Source organism: Gorilla gorilla, chromosome 4 (assembly GCF_029281585.2).
Source record: "Gorilla gorilla gorilla isolate KB3781 chromosome 4, NHGRI_mGorGor1-v2.1_pri, whole genome shotgun sequence".
NCBI classification, from domain to species: Eukaryota; Metazoa; Chordata; class Mammalia; order Primates; family Hominidae; genus Gorilla; species Gorilla gorilla.
Window position 1 is genome coordinate 25,340,701 of NC_073228.2, and position 20,697 is coordinate 25,361,397.

General features: G+C 43.0%; 1 protein-coding gene across 2 annotated transcripts in view; it reads right to left on the reverse strand.

Annotated features, from left to right (window-relative positions):
* The window catches only part of PRKCA (protein kinase C alpha), a 498,125-nt gene that overhangs the window by 156,645 nt on the left and 320,783 nt on the right, over positions 1 to 20,697 (reverse strand). For both annotated transcript variants that reach the window (XM_004041114.5, XM_063706165.1), the window contains 2 exons: positions 9,993 to 10,104; positions 5,950 to 6,078 (listed from right to left, as the gene is read on the reverse strand). In XM_004041114.5, coding sequence (XP_004041162.1) covers positions 5,950 to 6,078; positions 9,993 to 10,104 — 241 coding nt within the window. The remainder of the gene's footprint in view (positions 1 to 5,949; positions 6,079 to 9,992; positions 10,105 to 20,697) is intronic.

The following is a 20,697-nucleotide window of genomic DNA, read 5'->3' on the forward strand; positions in this document are numbered from 1 at the left end:
CACTGTGAATCTCAGGGTGATGTGTAGAGTTCAGGCTAGGAGACTGATGCTCTGTTCTTGTTGAAAACGTAGCTACCTGGAACTTAAAATCTTCCTGTTTTAAAAAGAAATATTTAACTCAGAGCCTGTGCGCATGGCTCCTAAGGATTGTGCAACTGGTAAACTGATGATTGCAGCTTTCATACTTTGAAAATGGAAAGAAACAAACTTCCCTCCAGCTCTCTCCAACTCTCACTTGAACTTCCTGACATCCTGGATGGTGCTGAGCTTCCTGAACACACTCTGCATCTTTGCCTGGAATGCCCTCTTCTTCCTTCCCTGTCCTCCCAGCTCCATTGCACTTCCGATGTGAAGCTGTCACCTGCTGCCTCCCCAGGGCCACTGAGGCTCCCCTTCTCCCAAACTCCCACTGCAGGTACAGCACCTGCCAATTCTTTTTCATGCCTGAATTCTCCCCCAAAGACCACACAGTCTGTGACACGGTCTAGGTCTTAATCATCTTAGCATCCCTGGTGCCAGGAAGAGAGCAGGACACACACTCAATACTGTATGATCAATGGGTGAAGCAAAAAAAATGAACGATTATCATACAAAGCTGAGGCTCATTTCCTTCATTCTGTAACAAATACACCATGATAAGGTGGAAGAACACACAGAGGGAATATTATTGTTTTAATTACAATAAGATGAGGGTGAGTCTCCGTATCTGCAGGGGTGACAGACATCAAATAGCGCAGGGCCCTAGGTAGGCAGGAGGAGTCTCTGGGCCGTAAGAGCTGGGAGGAAGTCTTCCCCTCCCCGACCAGAGTTCAGTTTAAAACTTCAATCTCCACACCAAATTAACAAACTCAAGTTGTCGAGAAAATTAGACTCTTCTTCAGAATAATCTATCTGTGGGAGAGATGTGCTCCTGAAACAGCTCTAAAGCACCCGATATTTTTTCCATTTACTTACAAGATTAAATTGAAAATTGGTTCCCATGAGGGATTTTTTTTTTTACTACTCCTATAAACCGAATTTACAAAACACACTAGAGTGTAGAAAACCTATTACAATCTCCTATCAGAAGAAGAAAAAAAAACCCCGACACCATTCTGATAATATCAGCACCACCGCCCGAAGGCAAAAAATAAAAATACACCACCAAAGCTCGGGGCTTTCCCATAAATACCCCACCAAGCTAGAAAGAAAACTCATCTCTGACTGCAAACGGAGGTTTCCATCCTGAAGCAGAGCTCCTGTCGGGAGTTTCTACGTTACTTTGGGAATTATCTTCAACCTGAGTGACTCTACATAGGTAAGACACAGTTTGAACTAACCTAGCAATTAACACAGCTGCTCAGGGTTCAGGTTTAAGTACATTTTCTGAGAAATCACTCGCATTTGGACCATAAACTCTGCATGTGATGGCTTATGGTTTATATTTGTGTTCTCATGAAAGCCACCACCAGGCTAATTCCCACAGCCCTCTGACTCTCTCAATCAGAGCTCTCTTCCCTCTCTGCCTCTCAAATACCTACAGTATTCAGTCGGCTGCTTCTCCACGGGGTCCTTCCCTCTCTGTCCCCTTCCCCACCCTCAGCACCTCCCAAGGGTGTGCTATTTCATCACCATGTACTTGGTATTTAATTTTACTTGGATATGGGTTGTTCTTTATTCTCTTCTTGTGTTACTCTTTTCTCCCCTGGTTTTAAGTCCCATGTTTGGACTTTCCGTGACCTCAAAAAACTTTGTGGGGTGCTGATTGTGGGTTCAGCAAATATTTATGGGTTTATTGTTTGTTCCAAAGGAGACTCTAATTAATAAGAGAGACTTGGAACATTCATAGCCTATGCACTGAAAGCAAGGGTGTGGAAGCCAGGCCCAGGCTGCGGCCCCAACTACATCACTTTCCACCTTGTAACTTGGAGCCATTTCCTTCCTTTCTCTCAGCTCCTTTGCTCATTTCAAGAAGGAGGATAATAATAGTATTTACTTCATGGGATTGGTTGGGGAGTCAATGAAGCAATGAATATAAAATGCTGAGCATAAAGGTCCAGTCCTATGAACAATAAATATAGAGCAAGCACTCAAAAAATGGTAGCTATTGGTATGAAAACATTTCTCAAGACAAACTCATGCCTGAACTATTTGGTTGGGAGAAGGTGCAGGCAGATAATGGGCATGGGGGTGCCACCCATCATTGGCAAGCACTGTCCCAAGGGGGCTCTGCTTAGTACCATTTGTGGTCCTTTTATACTGAAATAAGATGAGTCTGATGTCTTCTATTTGGCTCTTTAAAAAAATTCTTAGTAACTAATGTGGGTACCTATTTTTTCTTTCTTTCTTTTTTTTTTTTTTTGAGATGGACTCTCGTTCTGTCGCCCAGGCTGGAATGCAGTGGCACAATCTCGGGCTCATTGCAACCTCCACCTCCCAGGTTCAACCGATTATCCTGCCTCAGCCTCCTCCTGAGTAGCTGGGACTACATGTGCATGCCACCATACTTGGCTAATTTTTTGTATTTTTAGTAGAGATGGGGTTTTACCACGTTGGCCAGGCTGGTCTCAAGCTCCTGACCTCAAGCAATCCACCCGCCTCGGCCTCCCAAAGTGCTGGGATTACAGGTGTGAGACATCGCACCTGGCTGTAAGTACTTATTTTTCATAAATTTATCAGTTACTATAGTTATACAAGGGCATTAACATCGGGGGTTGCTGGGTGAAGGGTGTACGAGAACTCTGTACTGTGTGTGCAACTTTTCTGAAAATCTTAAATTACTTTAAATTAAAAATGTTAAAGATGTAATTACTAATTAGTTATTTCCTTGAGCCTGACTTTCCATACTTAACATTGGATTCCCTTCACACACACAACTGTACTTTAAAAATAGATTCCAATTCTTATGGAAACTGTCATCAAAATATCTTCTCTCCGCATGTGCCATTTAAATATTTAGCCATCCAATTTACCATCTGTGTGACTCTGGGTGAGTCACTTCATTTCCTTGTGTCTCCGTTTCTTCATCTATAACGTAAGGATAATAAAGTCAACTTCTTCACAGATTTGAATAAAAGTTAGTACATAAAGTACTTAGAAAGTGGTCCTGTGGAGGAAGCACTGAATAGCTGTGAGCTGCTGCTACTATTTGCTGTGGTCTGAATTCATATCTTCAGATTGGATTCCTGGTGTGATAGTATTAAGAGGTAGGGCCTTTGGGAAGTAATCCTTTTGGGATAACCTTCATCCAAACGCAGAGCCTTATAAAAGAGATGACAGGGAGCAAGTTCGCTCCTTGCACCATGTGAGGACACAGCCTGCCTTCCTTCTGCTGTGTGAGGACACAGTGAGAAGTGCCATCTACGAAGCAGAGACGGAGCCTTCACCAGACACTGAATCTGCTGGGGCCTCGATCTTATACTTCCCAGCTTCCAGAATTGTGATACATAAATTCCCATTATTTATAAATAACCCAGTCTAAGGTATTTTGTGATAGCAGCCTGAATGGAATAAGACATTATTATTACTATTATTATTAATTAAACTTGCTGAATTCACATTCCTAGAGTGGAGCTATAGCTCTACAAAAATTTTTAAACTAATTCTCAAGGGACTTGGCCCAGATAGTTGGCGTAAGCAATACTGGCTGGCTTTCACATGCAAAAAGTCGATATCCAACCCAGTGAAAGGTCTTGTTCCTTAAGCTGACTCTACAATTGTGAGTCAAGTTCAACTTTTGGCAATGGTAGAGGAATTAGCCTGATGTAAGCTCTAGCACGATAAGGCCTGACCTTTGTCTTCCACCTGTGTACCTGTGCCACCCCAGCCAGGGCATCTGTGCTCTCTATGCAGTTTTAGATCTGCAAGGCTCTTGAGGTTTATAGGAGAGACTGGAAGGTTCCGGCAGTACCATATGGTTGCTGCTTTTATCACATAAGATGGCACGGGGCGTGTCCAGCATGCATAGCGCATGTTTTGCTTTATCTAGAAACACAAAGAATGCCAGCTAAACATTTCAGGCATTCTTGCCTTACAGCGAGCCATAAGGTAGCCACATGTAAACCCATAATTAAACTCTGAATATTCACCTGTGATGTCTATTCTACTGCCAACAGCAGTAGCTTTGGAAATAAAGGAAAAGGTAAGAAAAGCATAGAAATGTTTAGCCCATAGGCATTCTACTTTATGCTCCTTGATCCCTTACCACCTACAGAGACTAGGTTTTATGGTAATTTTCCCCTCAACTGCAAAATCTGCTCCCCCCATACATGGTTTTGACAATGTGGAAGCCTTAGGAGGAAAGAGAAACAAGAGCAAGGCTGTGATGTTGCAGAGGGGTCTCATGGCCTAGCTCATGGTCCCCCGAGGAACACCATCTTCCTCTGGGCAGAGAGCATCAGTGCCCAGTCAGAGGGGCCCTGGCTGTCAGATAAGGGCAGAGTGGATTCCAAGGACAGCATCAGCCCATTAAAAAGAAATGCAGGTGACAATCACAGCCCCAAAGGCAATGGCACAATAGGGATGGTCTTGAGAAAATAAAAGAATTTCTCTAAAAACTACAAAAAGTCAGAAGGGATTCTGTATCTATGATAGGGATTTCATTCCCAGTTCCATTTTGACCATCAGCTATAGCTGGTTTCAAGGTTATCCAGAGGCAAACTGTTACCCTCTCCCAGGGATACCTTGGAATCCTTTGTTTTTCTCTGAGTTCTTACCTGAGGGGACAGCCCTGGTTAGAACATTTGCTTATCTTTCAAAGGAAAAACCTGAGGATGTTTCCAAAGGTAAGCTTTTCTTTGGAAGTCCCCACCTTCCCCTTTTTTTCTTAAACAGATCCTCCTAAACCCTTCTTCTATGATGTTTTCTATTACCTAAACATAATAGATTAGCATCAGTCTTTCCATGTTTATGATAGCTTCAAATTCCTAGATACAGAAGGAAGATACCTTTGCTGATCAAATGAAAATGAATGCCCTTGTCAACAAGGGTAATGTATACAGTTGGTCCCTCAGGGACCCCCAAGTGCAAGGAAATAGGCTGATGCCTGAGAGCTGAACCATACACCAACACGGAGTGAGTCATGGTACCGAGAACTCAAGTCATCTTGAGGACACGGGATGGGTCCTAGGCCAATAAGACTCCAGGATAACTTCACTGAGTGTGCCGATGAACCGAAAGTGGATTTGGTGGGAAAACCAAAGGAAAAAGCCATGCTGTGGCAGAGCCCACCCAGAAACAGCCCCGAGGAGGGAGTAACCAGGCCCGTGGATAGGGAATTCCGGTCCCATAGCCAGGCTGTTTGTAGGAGGTGTGGTAATTACAAGCACAGTATCTGGAGTCAAATGCCTCCATTCCTATCCCAGCTCCTCACTAACTGTAACACTGCAAGTTATTGATCTCTCTGTGCCTCAGTTTCCTTTTCTGGAAAATGAGGCTAATAACCAGCTAGGTGTCAGGTCTAAATAATTAATCTATGTGAAGTTCCTAGCACCATACCTAACACAGAGGAAGCAAAAGCACTCAACGGCTGTTGCTATTGCTGAGGTGGATTTATTGGGCCATCACAGCCCGATGCCACAAAACACCTGGGTCATCCATCCATTCGCCTCCCCTTGTTCTAGTTCCATTCCCTCCAACAGCATTTTGATTAATTGGCTCCCCTGACCCCCTGTCACCGGGAGGAGAGTACACGGGCCATGCTGTCAGAATAGCCCAGTCCACACAGTGGTTGTGACTTTGTGTGACACTGAGTATTTGGGAATTTGGGTGTACAGACCCAACTCCTGGGAGGTGTATTAACCCGAGGGCTCAGAGGGCTGGAGGGCTCTGAGACAGTGATGGCTCCACCAGGGCGACTGCCTCTCCAGAGGCCTCAGGGCATCCAGCCCAGACCCCACCCTGCCTTAATATCAGTGTAACCTTCATCCAGATGCCTGCCCACGATGCTGCTCCGGGATGAGCAAGCCTTACCTGTGACATGGAGCTTTTCATCAGCAACCTCAGCCTTTAGGTAAATCCGCCCCCTCTTCTCAGTGTGATCCATTCCGCAGAGGCTGGGGACATTGATGACGCATTGCTTGTGAACGTTCATATCGCAGGCTGTGAATCAAGAAAGGAGAGGCTGAGCTGGGCATATGGACTCCAACCACCGCTCCTCAGTGTTTTGGTGCATGAGCACAAGTGAAAATGAGTTACCCCCAACTTGATACTTTGCTATAATGTTTTTGGTGACATAAAGAACTGTTAGCAGATGTCCTGTACAGCACAGGCTTCATGTGAGTGACAATATCCTTAAAATACTCATACCATATTTGCTCAGTCTTCACTGAAGCAAAATATCCCAGCTTGGGCTTCTGTGATTGTTTCAAGTATTTAACAGTATACAGAATTCACACAGGTAAATATGTACAAAGCTCAGCCTAATTAATATTTTATGTACACAGAGGCAAAATAATATGAAAATGTTAAACATAGGATTTTTTTTTTTTTTTCCTTCAGACAGGGTCTCCTTTTGTCTCTCAGGCTGGAGTGCAGTGGCATAATCCTAGCTCACTGCAGCCTTGAACTCCTGGGCTCAAGTGGTCCTCCCACCTAGGCCTCCTAAAGTACTGGGACTATGGATGTGAACCACTGCACGCAGCTTAAACATAAGACTTTTTGCTAATGAATTCTTTATGCCATTCTGGGCTTACCACTGAGAATGAGTGAAAATCTGTGGATTGAGTATAGAAAATTCATTAAATTTTCCTTTCCTCAGCTAACCTTGTATTTTCAACAAGGTTTAAGTACACTGCCTGTGTTTTTCTCCCCAAAGAACCTGTATTTGATATTTTAAACCTATCTTCAAATATTTAAATACCATTCCAAGTAAAACAAATACCCGCCTAGCATGATCAGCCATTCCTTACAGCTGACATTATGTGGGTGAGACAGGGGGAGGATAAAAAAAGATCAGTATTATTGCAATGAACCGAAGAAACCCTGAAAAGAATCCTGTGTGCCGGAAACAAACAGAAGACTGTGTGTGGGTGTTCCAGCTTGATCACCCTTGTACCTTTAGGCTTCCAGAAGGAGGGAAGGCCACTGGAATCCTCGCAAATCCTTGCCAGGACGCTAATAAGGTTATTCTGTAATCATCAAGGTGGGGTCTTCCTCTCCGTTTCATTTTGAGTGTTTAATTTTAACATGACAAAGTAAATTGGAAAAAGCATCATGAATAATGTATACTGCTCCGATTAAACACTGACAGCAGAATGATGGACATACTGAGGAAAGAACAATTAGCTAATTCACAAATGTGGATGCTATTAGGCTTCTATTTCCAAGGCTAACTGTTCAAAATTCTACACCTCGAATTTAGCCAATATAAAGGCTCTTGAAAAGCTGTGTTATGAATATTGCTTGTGTTAACCACGTCATGTCTTTAAGTGTCCAGACAAAATTTGCAATGTGAAGGCAGTAAATGCCAGAGCCTCTGGAAAGCACAGAGGCAACGGGGAGGGGACGGGAGGTGAAAGTGCACTGGGCCGTGTTGCAGTCTCCGCTGTATATCTTGGGAAGCTAATTTGCTCTAATTTCATTTCCAACTCTACAAAATGAGAGGTTGGCCCACTCAAGTTGTTGTTGCTAACTGCCCCCTGACGTCCTGCCCCATCCCAAGTGGAACTCTATCTAGGATTGCAATTGCACCAGGTGGAAGGGCACAGGAAGAGGCTTCTTCTCTGCAGAAGTTAAGGTCAGTAGGGGTTGCAGTCCTGGTGCTCATCGGCTTGCTCTCCTCCTGTCTCCAGAAAGGAGCACAGGTGGCAGCCACAGAAGCCTTATGATTCCCAAGAAAAAGAGTTTAAAACAAAACCAAACAAAAAAGCATTGGTCCAGGTCAGCGGTTTTCAAAAATTTTTAGTAAGGAAACCATTTTGCAAACAAAGTCTAAAGCAGAATCTAATGATGTAAACCATATGAGTGTTATTTTATTAGCATAAACTCAGCTAACAAACACAAATTTATACCACTTATTTATTATAAAGACATTCAAGGATCACCAATAAAGCCCTCTGATACAAACAAAACTTTGAAACCAGTTGATGTCTCAGACCAGCCTCCACATCTCATTTATTTTTGCATTTTGTTAAAGTGGTACAGCATCCAAAAATCCTGATTCATACAGAAAACTGAGTACAAACAGGAACAGTGTCTAACGGTATGCTGCCCCATCCCAGCTGACTCTTCAGTGAAGAGGATGCTGTAGGAGAAACCTGATTGCAAGTTCTGCCCAAGGAGTGAAGGTTGAGTATGTAACACATTCAAATATTTATTTTGTTCCCAGTTTTAAAGTAGTTAAAATATATTTACAAATGCACTTGAGTTGTAAGCCCTTGCAGAACCCCTGAAAACCATGTCTTTGGAATCCTAGGGTTTCTTTTTTTTATTTTTCTAGTTTTTTGAGACCGAGTTTCACTCTTGTTTGCCCAGGCTGGAGTGCAATGGCACAATCTTGGCTCACCGCAACCGCCGCCTCCCGGGTTCAAGCAATTCTCCTGCCTCAGCCTCCTGAGTAGCTGGGATTACAGGAGACCACCACCATCCGACTAATTTTGTATTTTTAGTAGAGACGGGGTTTCACTATGTTGGTCAGGCTGGTCTTGAACTCCTAACCTCAGGTGATCCTCCCACCTCGGCCTCCCAAAGTGCTGGGATTACAGGTGGAAATCCCAGGGTGTCTTGAAGCAAACAAACATTGGATTGGTTGTGACGCCATACAACTCTGTAAGGTGAAGAATCCCTGTGTCCTGAGAAACTCTATCTACTCTATGATGCTCGTTTATGTTCCTTTTTCTACAGTTTGCTCCATGTAAGATACAAATATCAGCTTCTGGCCATCATAGCAAATGAAAATTGTCATTAGCAAATGGCAATAGGCTGATATTTCCACAGTGGTTCCTGATCTATTAGAAAAACAGGCTCGGCAATTAACTTTTCATGTCCTAAAGGTATCAGCTTGTATTCAAACAAACATAGCCTGAGGAATCTCATACTTTAAGAATGATCAAAGCAGGTTGGGCGCGGTGGCTCACCCCTATAATCCCAGCATTTTGGGAGGCCGAGGCGGGCGGATCACGAGGTCAGGAGATCGAGACTATCCTGGCTAACACAGTGAAACCTCATCTCTACTAAAAATACAAAAAATTAGCTGGGTGTGGTGGTGGGGGCCTGTAGTCCCACCTACTCGGGAGGCTGAGGCAAGAGAATGGTGTGAACTCGGGAGGTGGAGCTTGCAGTGAGCCGACATCACGCCACTGCACTCTAGCCTGGGTGACAGAGTGAGACTCCGTCTCCAAAAAAAAAAAATGATCAAAGCAAAGAGTCTTCATAGTTGCTTTTCTTTCCTCCTGGTAGTTGATGGAGATACACACATAACAAAAAATAACAGAAAAGGGCTGGTGTCTTGCTTCTCAGTGGTCCTCAGTGTTTTGAGCCAGGCTGATATACATTTGATCCGTCCATAAACATGCAGGGTCAGTGAACTTCAATAAGATGCTATTCTGGTTTTTATGTTCATTTTGGTTTCAGCTTTAAGAAAAGCCTACTGGATTTTTCCACAGTCCACCCACTAATTAGAGACACAGGAAGATAATGAGTACGGTTTCTTGGCTTATTTTGAAGCTATAACCAAATGTGGACCTGGCGGTGGAAGTCTTCTTTGGGGTTTGACTAGGCTATATTTTACAGTGATTGAAGACTTCTGCCACTAAAAAAAAAAAAGTGACAGCACCCACCAACCTCATTTATAAATCGAGTGCTTTTTGGGGGTTCATAATGAGGCAATCAAGTAGTTTAATAACCTGGAACTTTGACAGTGGAAGAATCTACACTTTGTCAGTCTGGTAGATATTTGAACTAATTCCCTCTACTGAAGAGTTGGTGTTGAAAAGTTACTGAGCCTTCCTTGCTCAGCAAACCCTAAGCATGAGCTACAGAGCCTCGCTATGAACTGGAAAAGAAAACTTACTTACTGTCACATTTCATCCCTTGATGGATAAGTCCATAGAGCAGTGACCCACAGTGATCGCAGAAGGTGGGGCTTCCGTAAGTGTGGATTTTGAACTTGTGCTTGCTCCTGGGGTCCTGGGAGGAGAAGAAGCACAATGCTCATTTTAGTCATGAAAGGACCACGTTTTTAGATTAAGCCAAGCTCAGGCCCCACCACTCCCCAGCCCCAAGTCAAGGTTCGATAACACCAGACTGTGCATCATTCTCTGGAGTCACACAATGGGTGGTGGTGACTTTGCCACTAAATATTTATTAAATATCTAAAATATTTACTGTTGTTTTTTGAGACAGAGTCTTGCTCGTCGCCCAGGCTGGAGTGCAGTGGCGCGATCTCAGCTCACTGCAACCTCCGCCTCCTGAGTTCAAACGATTGTCCTGCCTCAGCCTCCTGAGTAACTGGGATTACAGGCATCCACCACGACGTGGGTATTTTTGTATTTTTAGTAGAGACAGGGTTTCACCATGTTGGCCAGGCTGGTCTCGAACTCCTGACCTCAGATGATGCACCAGCCTTGGCCTCCCAAAGTGCTGGGATTACAGGCATGAACCACCACACCTGGCCTGCATCATGTTTTAATATAATGAATACCTATGTTTCCTCTCTTTATGGGGTGAAATTTGCACATACCACGGTTTCCACCAAAGCTATTACTTCTGGAGCTATGGTCACCAAAGCCCTTGGGGACAAGCACAGTGTTTTAAACAACTTGGCTTCTCTGTCTCCCCAGTGCCTAGCGCAGGCTGGGGCACGAGTAGACACAAAATCGGTGTGTTTGTGAAGTGAACGGAACAACCCTAAATGGATCATTCAGGAGATCTCCTCTTGGACAGAGTATCCAGAAATACAATACACTGTGAAACCAGATCTACATCCAAACTGACAGGTACATTTTCCTGCTTCTGCACCATCTCCAAAGTATTTTATGCTTTTTATAGGGAAACTCAGCATGGTCAGATGAAAATCGTAAAGGCACTGAAATTACGCCTCCCCATAGCCCACTGCAATTTCATTACCTTCTCTAGCATACCACATAGAGCACCAAAGGTGCAACCAGATATCTTTTTTCTTTAGATTTTTAAGCTTTGTTCCTCAACTCACAGATTATGGATAGGGAAGAAAAATGATATACAGAAGACCATCGTGGTTAAAGAGCGTAGATTCTGGAGTCACTGCCTGGGTTCAGGTTCCAGCTCTGCTACTACCCAGAGGCATGGCCTTGGACGAATTACTTAACCTTTCTGCCTCATCTATAAGCTGGGAAATTAACAGCATCTGTCTTCTGTGGTTACTATAAATAAGGACAAAACGAGTCAGTCTTTGTAAAATGCTTAGAAGAGTGCCGTATCACAGGGTAGGTAGGTACCACGCAGGTAGTGCAGACAAGCGCCTCTGCTTCTGGGGCCTCTGCTTATTTATTTATTCAATTTTATTATTATTATTTTTTGAGACAGAGTCTCACTCTGTCACCCAAGCTGGAGTGCAGTGGCACGATCTTGGCTCACTGCAACCTCTGCCTCCCAGGTTCAAGCGATTCTCCTGTCTCAGCCTCCCAAGTAGCTGGGATTACAAGTGCCTGCCACCACACCTAATTTTTTTTTAATTTTTAGTAGAGATGGGGTTTCACCATGTTATTCAGGCTGGTCTCAAACTCCTGACATCAGGTGATCTACTTGCTTCGGCCTCCCAAAGTGCTGGGATTACAGGCATGTGCCACCGCGCCCGGCCTCCTCTGTTTATTAATATATAAAAGTAGGCCAGGCACGGTGGCACACACCTGTAATCTCAGCACTTTGGGAGTCTGAGGCAGGCAGATCACCTGAGATCAGGAGTTTGAGACCAGCCTGGCCAACATGGTGATACCCTGTCTCTATTAAAAATACAAAAATTACCCAGGCATGGTGGCGTGTGCCTGTAATCCCAGCTACTTGAGAGGCTGAGGCAGGAGAATCGCTTGAGTCCAGGAGGCGGAGGTTGCAGTGAGCTGAGATTATGCCACTGCACGCCAGCCTGGGCGACAGAGCGAGCCTCCATCTCAAAAAATAAATAAATAAATAATAGTAGAGCTCTGAGCTTCTACTTAGATGACCTATTTGTCTCCCATCCAAGTACTAACCAGACCCGACCCTGCTTAGCTTTCCATCAGGCATGTTCAGGGTGGTATGGCCATAGACTCTACTGTTCTATTGGAACTATAAAACAATTTCATATTCAACATGTCCCTATCAGGACTCATTCCTATTAAGTTCTTCCTCTTGAATCACTCTTTGTGGCCTGAGCAGCTGCAAAGGCAGAGTGGCCATCCACTGAATTAAGCAAGACTTTAGAAGATCAGGGTTTGGGGAAGGGCAGGAGATCCAGAGATCTACTGTAGACATAATAAGCTTGAATTAACCTTTCTCTCAGGGTTTCTCCAATGCAAAGTGACATAGAGTAGAATATTCTTGGCTGCTGACTTTCTGAGGGCCTTGGTGCTGGTGATTTCGGGGAATTCCAAAGGTGATTCTGACTGTAAGATAATTCATCTTTTGGTTGACTATGGAACCTAAACCCTAAGCCACATATATGCCAAAGGCTTGTTATGACTACTTTTTTTTTTTTTTTTGAGACAGTCTTGCTCTGTTGCCCAGGCTAGAGTGCAGTGGCACGATCTCTGCTCACTGCAAGCTCTGCCTCCCAGGTTCACGCCATTCTCCTGCCTCAGCCTCCCGAGTAGCTGGGACTACAGGCACCCACTACCACGCCTGGCTAATTTTTTGTATTTTTAGTGGAGACGGGGTTTCACCTTGTTAGCCAGGATGGTCTTGATCTCCTGACCTCGTGATCCACCTGCCTTGGCCTCCCAAAGCGCTGGGATTACAGGCGTGAGCCACCGCATCCGGCCTATGACTACTTTTTTAAGACACAGATTTGAGAATTCTGAAATAGTTCAATCACACAGAGAAGTATAAAGAATAGTAAACCCCTCGTGTCTGCACCACCCAGAACTTATAAAAGTGAGCATTTTCCCCTAGTTTTTACTGCGTAATTATCCTCGTTTTACAGAGATGTTAATGACCTTCCCCAAATCACATGGTTGATGAACATCAGACCTCATTTTTTTTTATATGAAACAGTTCACACATTTGCACGTCATCCTTGCACAGGAACAACGCTCATCTCCGTTTCACTCCAAGTTTTGTATTTGTGCTGCTTCAGAGAGCACAGACCTATGATGTGACCAACATTGGATTCCCATCACAAGAGCTTTTGGAGATCTACCCAGAATGAGGATCTGGCTCTCAATATATTTACAACGCATTTTTATATTTGCAACATATATATATATATATATTTATTTATTTATTTACATATTTTCTTTGGCTACAATGGCAGAGTTGAGTAATTATGACAGAGACTGTGTGGGCCACAAAATCTAAAATATTTACTATTTGGGTCCTTTTAGGAAAAGTTTGCCAAGCCCTGCTTTAGGACAAGGGTTTTCAGAGCATGGTTCCCACACAGCATCACATCGCCTGGAACTTGTTAGAAAGGCATAGTACTTAGTCCTTTTCCAGACCAACCGAGTCAGAAACTCCGGGGGTGGGGCCTCACAGTCTGTGTTTGAGCAGATCCTGCCAGTGATCCTTGTGTCAGCGGGCACGCTAAAGACTGGAAAACCACTGCTCTAGGAGGTCATTCAACAAATATTTAGTAAGTGTGTCACTGGTGCGAGGTAAGTACCTAGCACCTCTATGTGTAGATGATTAATGATATCCTTGAGGCAGGTCAGTGGTTTATCTCCTAAATGTTTCTCTCAGGGTGTGAAACATCAACATCTTCCTTGACAGGTTATTTCTTCTAGAAAGCAGTAGTTGGGTCCACGGTCTGAAGTATGGCCTTAGACTTCCACCATTAGGGAAGCCCACCACTTTTCCCACGATCCCAGGACATCAGGAAGAATGTTCAGGGAGTAGGTTAGTGCCAGTACCAATTAAAAATACCTGTGTTGACAGGAAAGGTTGCGTCCTACAGTGCGGAGGGCACAGAATATGCCAGGGGAAATGAAGGAACCAGTTTTCTCTGCAGAAATGAGGCATCAACAAATGGCACTAAATTAATAAAGAATGGCAGCTCGCACGGAGCCCTCAGGAGTATGTGCATGCCAGGCAGCCCCAGGGTGGTTGTCATACCAGCTGGTTGTCACATAGATCTCCATTAATGTGGCACACAGGCAACTCACTTTTCAGGAAAACCTAAGGCTTACTCATGCAACAGCCATATGGCGCCTTCAGGTTCTCACCGTTTGGAGGTGTAGGAAGAGAGGAAACCATCGCTTCCACCTCCTGCCTAAGTCTGGAGAACCAGCAAGTCTTGGAGTTGTCACACCCCAAAATTACATGTGGCCAAAGATCCTGCCTATGAATTACAACAACGACAGTAATAATAATAGCACCAGCTGTTTGTTGATCAGCAAGTGTGCACAGGTACTTTACAATAACCAAGATCTTTGTTTAGAACAAGAGAGTCTCCTATGAGAAGAGCACTTAGCAGGACTGTGGAGACCTGTGTTCTGACCCCAGTCCCGGCACAAACTCTTACCTTGGAAAAGTCACATCATTTATTTATAAAGCACAAATAAAACCAATCTGCCCATGTCATGGGCAAGGAGTGACACTCAACTTAGGGAATATAAGAGAAAGACTTTGCAACCTGAAAATCCTTAGACAAATATAAGCAATTATTATTACATTATCCTTAGGAGCAAACTTCAAGGTGCCCAGGGTTTCCCCAAAATACTTTAGTGACTTGGGCCTGGATGGGGAGGAAACAGGACTCCCTATCCTCTGGGCTAATCACCGTCAGGCTTCATAGGTGGTCAGAGTGAAGGCCAAGCTGGCAGAAGTCAAGGGACTTCCTCCTAGGTCCCGCATTCCTGACTTCTGCACCCCATGCCTGGACTTTCAAGCCAGTCCTCTTGGCAAATGCCCTGAGTGGTGTTTTGTGAAACTGTCTGCTAACCCAAACCACCTCTTGCACTGTCTCAATTATATGGATGATGCCATTTCTTGCACTGCAGCAATGGGATGCAGGAGCATGGAAACTCTTTTCCAGTCTAATTAATCTCACCTAGTCTGACAAAAGAAACCACAGTGTTAGCGACAGAGCTGTGAGTCATGAAGATCTGCAGAGAGCAACTCGTCCTAAAAACTCCCCAGGCTCACTGTGTTTCTATCAATAGCCTCTAAATAGTGATGCATTTTACTTCTGTGGGCCCTGATTTCCTCATCTGGAGCCTAAATGTATTGGGTGGGATCAGCATTTTTAAAACGTCAGGTGGTGCCTAAGGACGCTGAGGATGGAGGCAGGAGAAGGCAGAAGAGGGAGACCACTGCTAAAATTAAAGTTGAAAACAACTGGACTAGATCATCTCTTTAATTCTTTTTTTTAAAGCTATTTAATTTGAAATAATTTAAGACTCACAAGAATTTGCAAAAATAGTACAAACTGTTCCTTCATACCCTTCATCCAGCTTCCCCAGTGATAACATCTTACATAACCACGGCACATTTGCAGACCCAGGACAATGCTACAATACCATTAACTAAACTACAGAGTTTAGGGTTTCATCAGATTTTACATGCATAATTCCAATGCAAGAGCATTTACTGTACTACATATGCATTAAATATACTGTTTACTGAATAGGGAATACAGTAGTATTGGCTGGTGAAATACATTAACTCAAGTAGAACAGCACCAAAGGAACATCTGTTACTTCTTCATTAAATATATAACCCGCTGATCTCATGTTAAGGAGTTGTGGGAGGATGAGTCTAAAGATTTATCTGAAAAGCAGAATTAGGATGCTTTTCTCTAAGTAAAGGAAACACACTGCTGTTTCCAAACCTTTCTGACCCGTTTTTCAAAACAAAATCATTTCAAGGAACAGGCTGAATGAGAGCTCAGGCAAAATGTGGCGCCGGCCTGCGCCATGAGGGATTGAAAGGTGGGTAAGGCTTGCAGCTTCCAGGTGATGCCTGTGACCTGGATGGACAGATAAGGTGAACACCACAATACCAGGGCACAAGCTGCCCCCACTGGCCCAAGAGTAGGTCTCCTGATAGCTACCAAATTCATCAAATTCATCAAATTCATCATGGAAATGATCAGTGCAGCCTCAGGATCCTTTCCTACATCTATAAACCTGGACATCTCATCTTTCTATTCGGTGAGTCCCAGATGGCAGGCACCTTGGCGTCTCTCATCTGTGTCTTCATTTCGGCTGCTGCCTCCACCTGCCAGGACTCCACCTGCTGAAACACCTGAAAAGTCATTATCAAAGTCTCCTTCCTCCTCCAGGAAGTCTCTCGAGATGTCAATACCAGTTACAATTTCTCTCCTTCATCTGACCTTCCAGAGCATTTTATTTCTGTCTTTTGCATGCCACTTAACATATTCTGACACTTATGATAATTATGATTCTGTCTACCTCCCCTTTAATTTTTCATCATTTATCTCTCACCTCCCACACACAGAGGACTGACATGACAGTCTAACAGGGAGGAAAGAGAGGTCCTAAAGGATGCTGCCGAACTGAGGATTAAGTATTAACTTTATCTCTGAGCTTCCTGGAAACCAAGGTAAAAAGAGGAAAGTGACATTAATAGGTTCCTCTTGAACTGCAAAACTACCTGAATGCAGAAGTCTGTCTTTGTATCCTCTGAAATCATTTTATCTCCTACATGGTAGACCTTCATTAAATGTGTATGAAAGCAACTACTAAATCCTTAACAAAGCACACTTTTATCACTGTGCACCAAAGGGCTGTAGATAAAGTCATCCCACAGATAAGTTACAGCAAGTCTGGCTAGACTTAGGGCCACAAAGAAATATCTGGTGCACACCAAGTCTTCACTATTACCAAGTTAATAACATTTTCCTTTTTAGTCAAATACATGTTAATCTTCCTTTTCAGTTCTCCAGGAACTGGCAGCCTGTCATTAAGTGGAGTGTGAAACCTGCTGTCATATGTCACAAGCCTGACATTATATTATAACGAAAGAGGGAAAAATACAGCTCAGACACTTCTGTCATATATGTGGTTGGGAGAAAAAAATGCAGGCTTTGAGCTAATCACTTTTCATAGGCACGAATAAAGTCTAACCTACCAATCTAAATCTAAACCTCTTAGGAAAAAAATGGCAAGTGAAAAATTCAAATTCTATTGAAAGCATCTGCTGGCCTGTGTCTCATTTCTTAGTTTTATAATATAGCAACTTAATTAGCCTTCCTTGGAAACATTTCTCAACATTTCTACCAAGATTTTCCAAAGTTTCTCTTTATCATCATCATCATTACCGCTATCATTTGCAATTTGTTAAAATAAACACATGGATCTACACTGTGCAGAATTCGGATGCTGACCGGGCATCACATTTCCTAGATGCATTCTTGTTGTGTCTATAGCCACCTGGAAGTCATATTCTAGGTAAGTCTGCAAACGCAGTAGTCGAGGCTGGAGACTAATCTAGCTATGTGCAGTGTGAAATCTCTAGAGGAGTTAATGCTCCCTTCACACCAGGAGGCAGGCAACCAATGATGTTTTTTGATGAGGATGTTCATATTTGAACTGACATCACTGCACATGTGCTTTTAATGCAATGAGTAAAATAATGGCAGGGTTTTGGTTAGAGGTCATCCTGGCTTGAATTTTCCACCCATATTTGAATGCCTCCAAAATGCCCCATAGGTTTCTCTTGAAGGACCAAACTGTCTGTCATTGAGGGCTGGGGGTTCAGGCTTTAAGGGTTTCTGGAAAAGACTGTTTTTAACCAACAGAAGCCCTGCGGTGCAACTTCCTCCAGCAGTCAGAGCAGTATGGCTCCTTGAAGCTGCTCCCCTCTAAGTACCAAGGGAAATTCTCTGCTGTCACCATCTGATGTGTTCTCATGAATCATGCTTGTAAGCCAGCTTGGGTCTAAATGTCACCCACATGCTGACTATATGAGAAACACCCAAAACACTGCTTCAAGGGCAAATCTAGCAACATTACTGCGATCTTAAATTTCTTAAGAAATTTAGGGAAGTAGGAAGCAGTTTTTTTTTTTTTTAACTCTATGATATAAAAAAAGACCTATTTAAAATTTTTTTGGTTAACATGAGAGGATTACCAAAACCAGGTCATATGATCAGGGTGGTTGCATGTAACTTGGGGACCACTGTAATTATTCCATTGTGCATCATGTACTCAGCAAGGCTGCCATGCCCCTTCTCAGGCGGCTGGGTCTGCCTGGCCCACTCTCCATTTGGGCTTAGGATCGCACTTGGCCTCTGACCATACTGGTCTTGTTGGATGTTTCCTTTTCTAAGAAAGAACGAAAGAAATTCCGTTTTTGGTGATGCTCATTAATTTTTGATCTGCAATGTAACACTTCAGTTTATTCTGGTGAATAACACTCATCTATACAGTTGGATGAACCTGTCAAACCAGGTTTTGCTAGTAGGTTTCTTATGAGTCCTTTGCCCAGCTATGCAAGATGCTGTAATCATTCAATGGGAAGCAATAAATTATTTTAAAAATTCTAGATAGATCTGTATCAGCAAGGCAATGGCTAAATAAACTGTAATATATTTATACTATGGAATACTCCATGGCAGTTAAATCAAATGAGCTAGATCTTTCTGTAAAATCATGGACAGATCTCTAAGATATATTGTCTAATGAAAACAGCAAGCCACAACACAAGACATAAAATATAATGACTTTTATGTAAAAAACAGAAACAAGCACTTTGGGAGGATCGTTTGAGCTCCGGAGTTCAAGACTAGCTGGGGCAACATAACGAGACCTCATCTCTACTTAAAAAAAAAAAATTAGCTGGGGGTGGTGGCCTATGCCTTTAGTCCCAGCTACTCAGGAGGCTGAGGTGGGAGGACTGCTTGAGCCCAGGAGGTCAAGGTTGCAGTAAGCCCTGATCATGCCACTGCACTCCAGCCTGGGTAACAGAGCAAGACCCTGTCTCAAAAAACAAAAAACAAACAAACAAACAAAAAACAAAAAGCCCCCTCCTCTGAACAGTAAGACAGTTTTTTTCTAGATTGATAAATAAGTAAATGACTGGGAAAGTGTGGGGACAGATTAGGTTCAGACATGAAAGTAAAATGAGACTTTTAACATTATCTGAAAAGATTTAAGTTGAAAAACAAATCCATACATTATCTATGTAACCCAAATTACCATGAAGTCCAGCTGAATACACTGGCTATATTCCGGCTGCTTCATGAGACACCACTGGGGGAAAAGCCTAGCATGCTGGAGGAACTGGGGCGCAACCACCTCATCTCACTACACAGGGGCTTTGTTGGCAGTTTCTCTACCAATCTGCAGAGGAAGGTATCTATGTGAAGGCACTATTAAGATATTTAATACCACAAGCCACCAATACAACTCTTAATGAAAAGCTATTATTAAGACCATCTTCCTATTTCATAACATATCATATTCATTAACATCTCAAGACATTGTTTTATGTCCAGTTTTTGCTCCATCATCAATCAACTTTAAACAAATTTATTTTTAACTTTTGTGAGTACATAGGTGTATATATTTACGGGGTACATGTCATGTTTTGATACAGGCATGCAATGTGAAATAAGCACATCATGGAGAATGGAGTATCCATCCCCTCAGACATTTATCCATTGAGTTACAATCCAATTATGCTCCTTAAGTTATTTTAAAATGTATAGTTATTATTGATTATAGTCACCCTGCACAACTTTTAAATTTCAAAAACCTCTGATGGTTTAATATGGAATTCTGATATTAAAAAAAGATAAGCTAGGTGCAGTGGCGCATGCTTGTGGTCCCAGCTATTTGGGAGGCTGAGGCAGGAGGATTGCTTAAGCCCAGGTGTTCGAGGCTGTAATGTGCCATGATCATGCCTGTGAATAGCCACTGCACTTCAGCCTGGGCAACATAGTGAGACCCTGTCTCTAAAGTAATAGTAATAAAAATAAGATGTTTAAAATGTGTAAGTATTCAAATCACAAACCCTAAACATAACTCATTTAAAAATAAGGTTATTTCCTAGGTACCTATCAATTTCTTCATTTTGCCTAAAAAAATTATTTACTGTACACCTACTATGTGCCAGGTGGTGTGCCCACCATGTGAAGACTCCAGGTGTGGCTCAGGTCCGATCTAACTTGGAATGAAGAGACTAGGTTATACTGTTAACAAATCACTTCTAACTTTCAGTGGCTTCCCACAACAAAAATTTATCTCACTTTTCACTTAGGGACTTTAGCAGTCACTATCTAGGACATATGCAATCTCACAGCAGAGGAAAAAAAGAAATGGCAGAGTACTCAACGGCTTATATATCTCCTGCTTGGAAATGGTGTCATCATTTCTGTTTGCATGTCACTGGCCAAAGCAAGGCACATGGCCAATCTGGAAGTCAACAGGGCAGGGTGTAATATCCTCCCCAGAAGGGGACAGCAAATATTTTAAACAATAACACAATCTACAATGGCCCTCAGAAAGCTTAGTATCTACTGCCATTTTATATGATTCGGTAAAGAACCACAGGATGGGTTAGGACTTCAAACTTTGAAAGCTTGTAGGTTTGAGTTCAACTGAAAGTAGTTTCAAGTTGGTGATGCCCAATGAAACCGTCCACCTT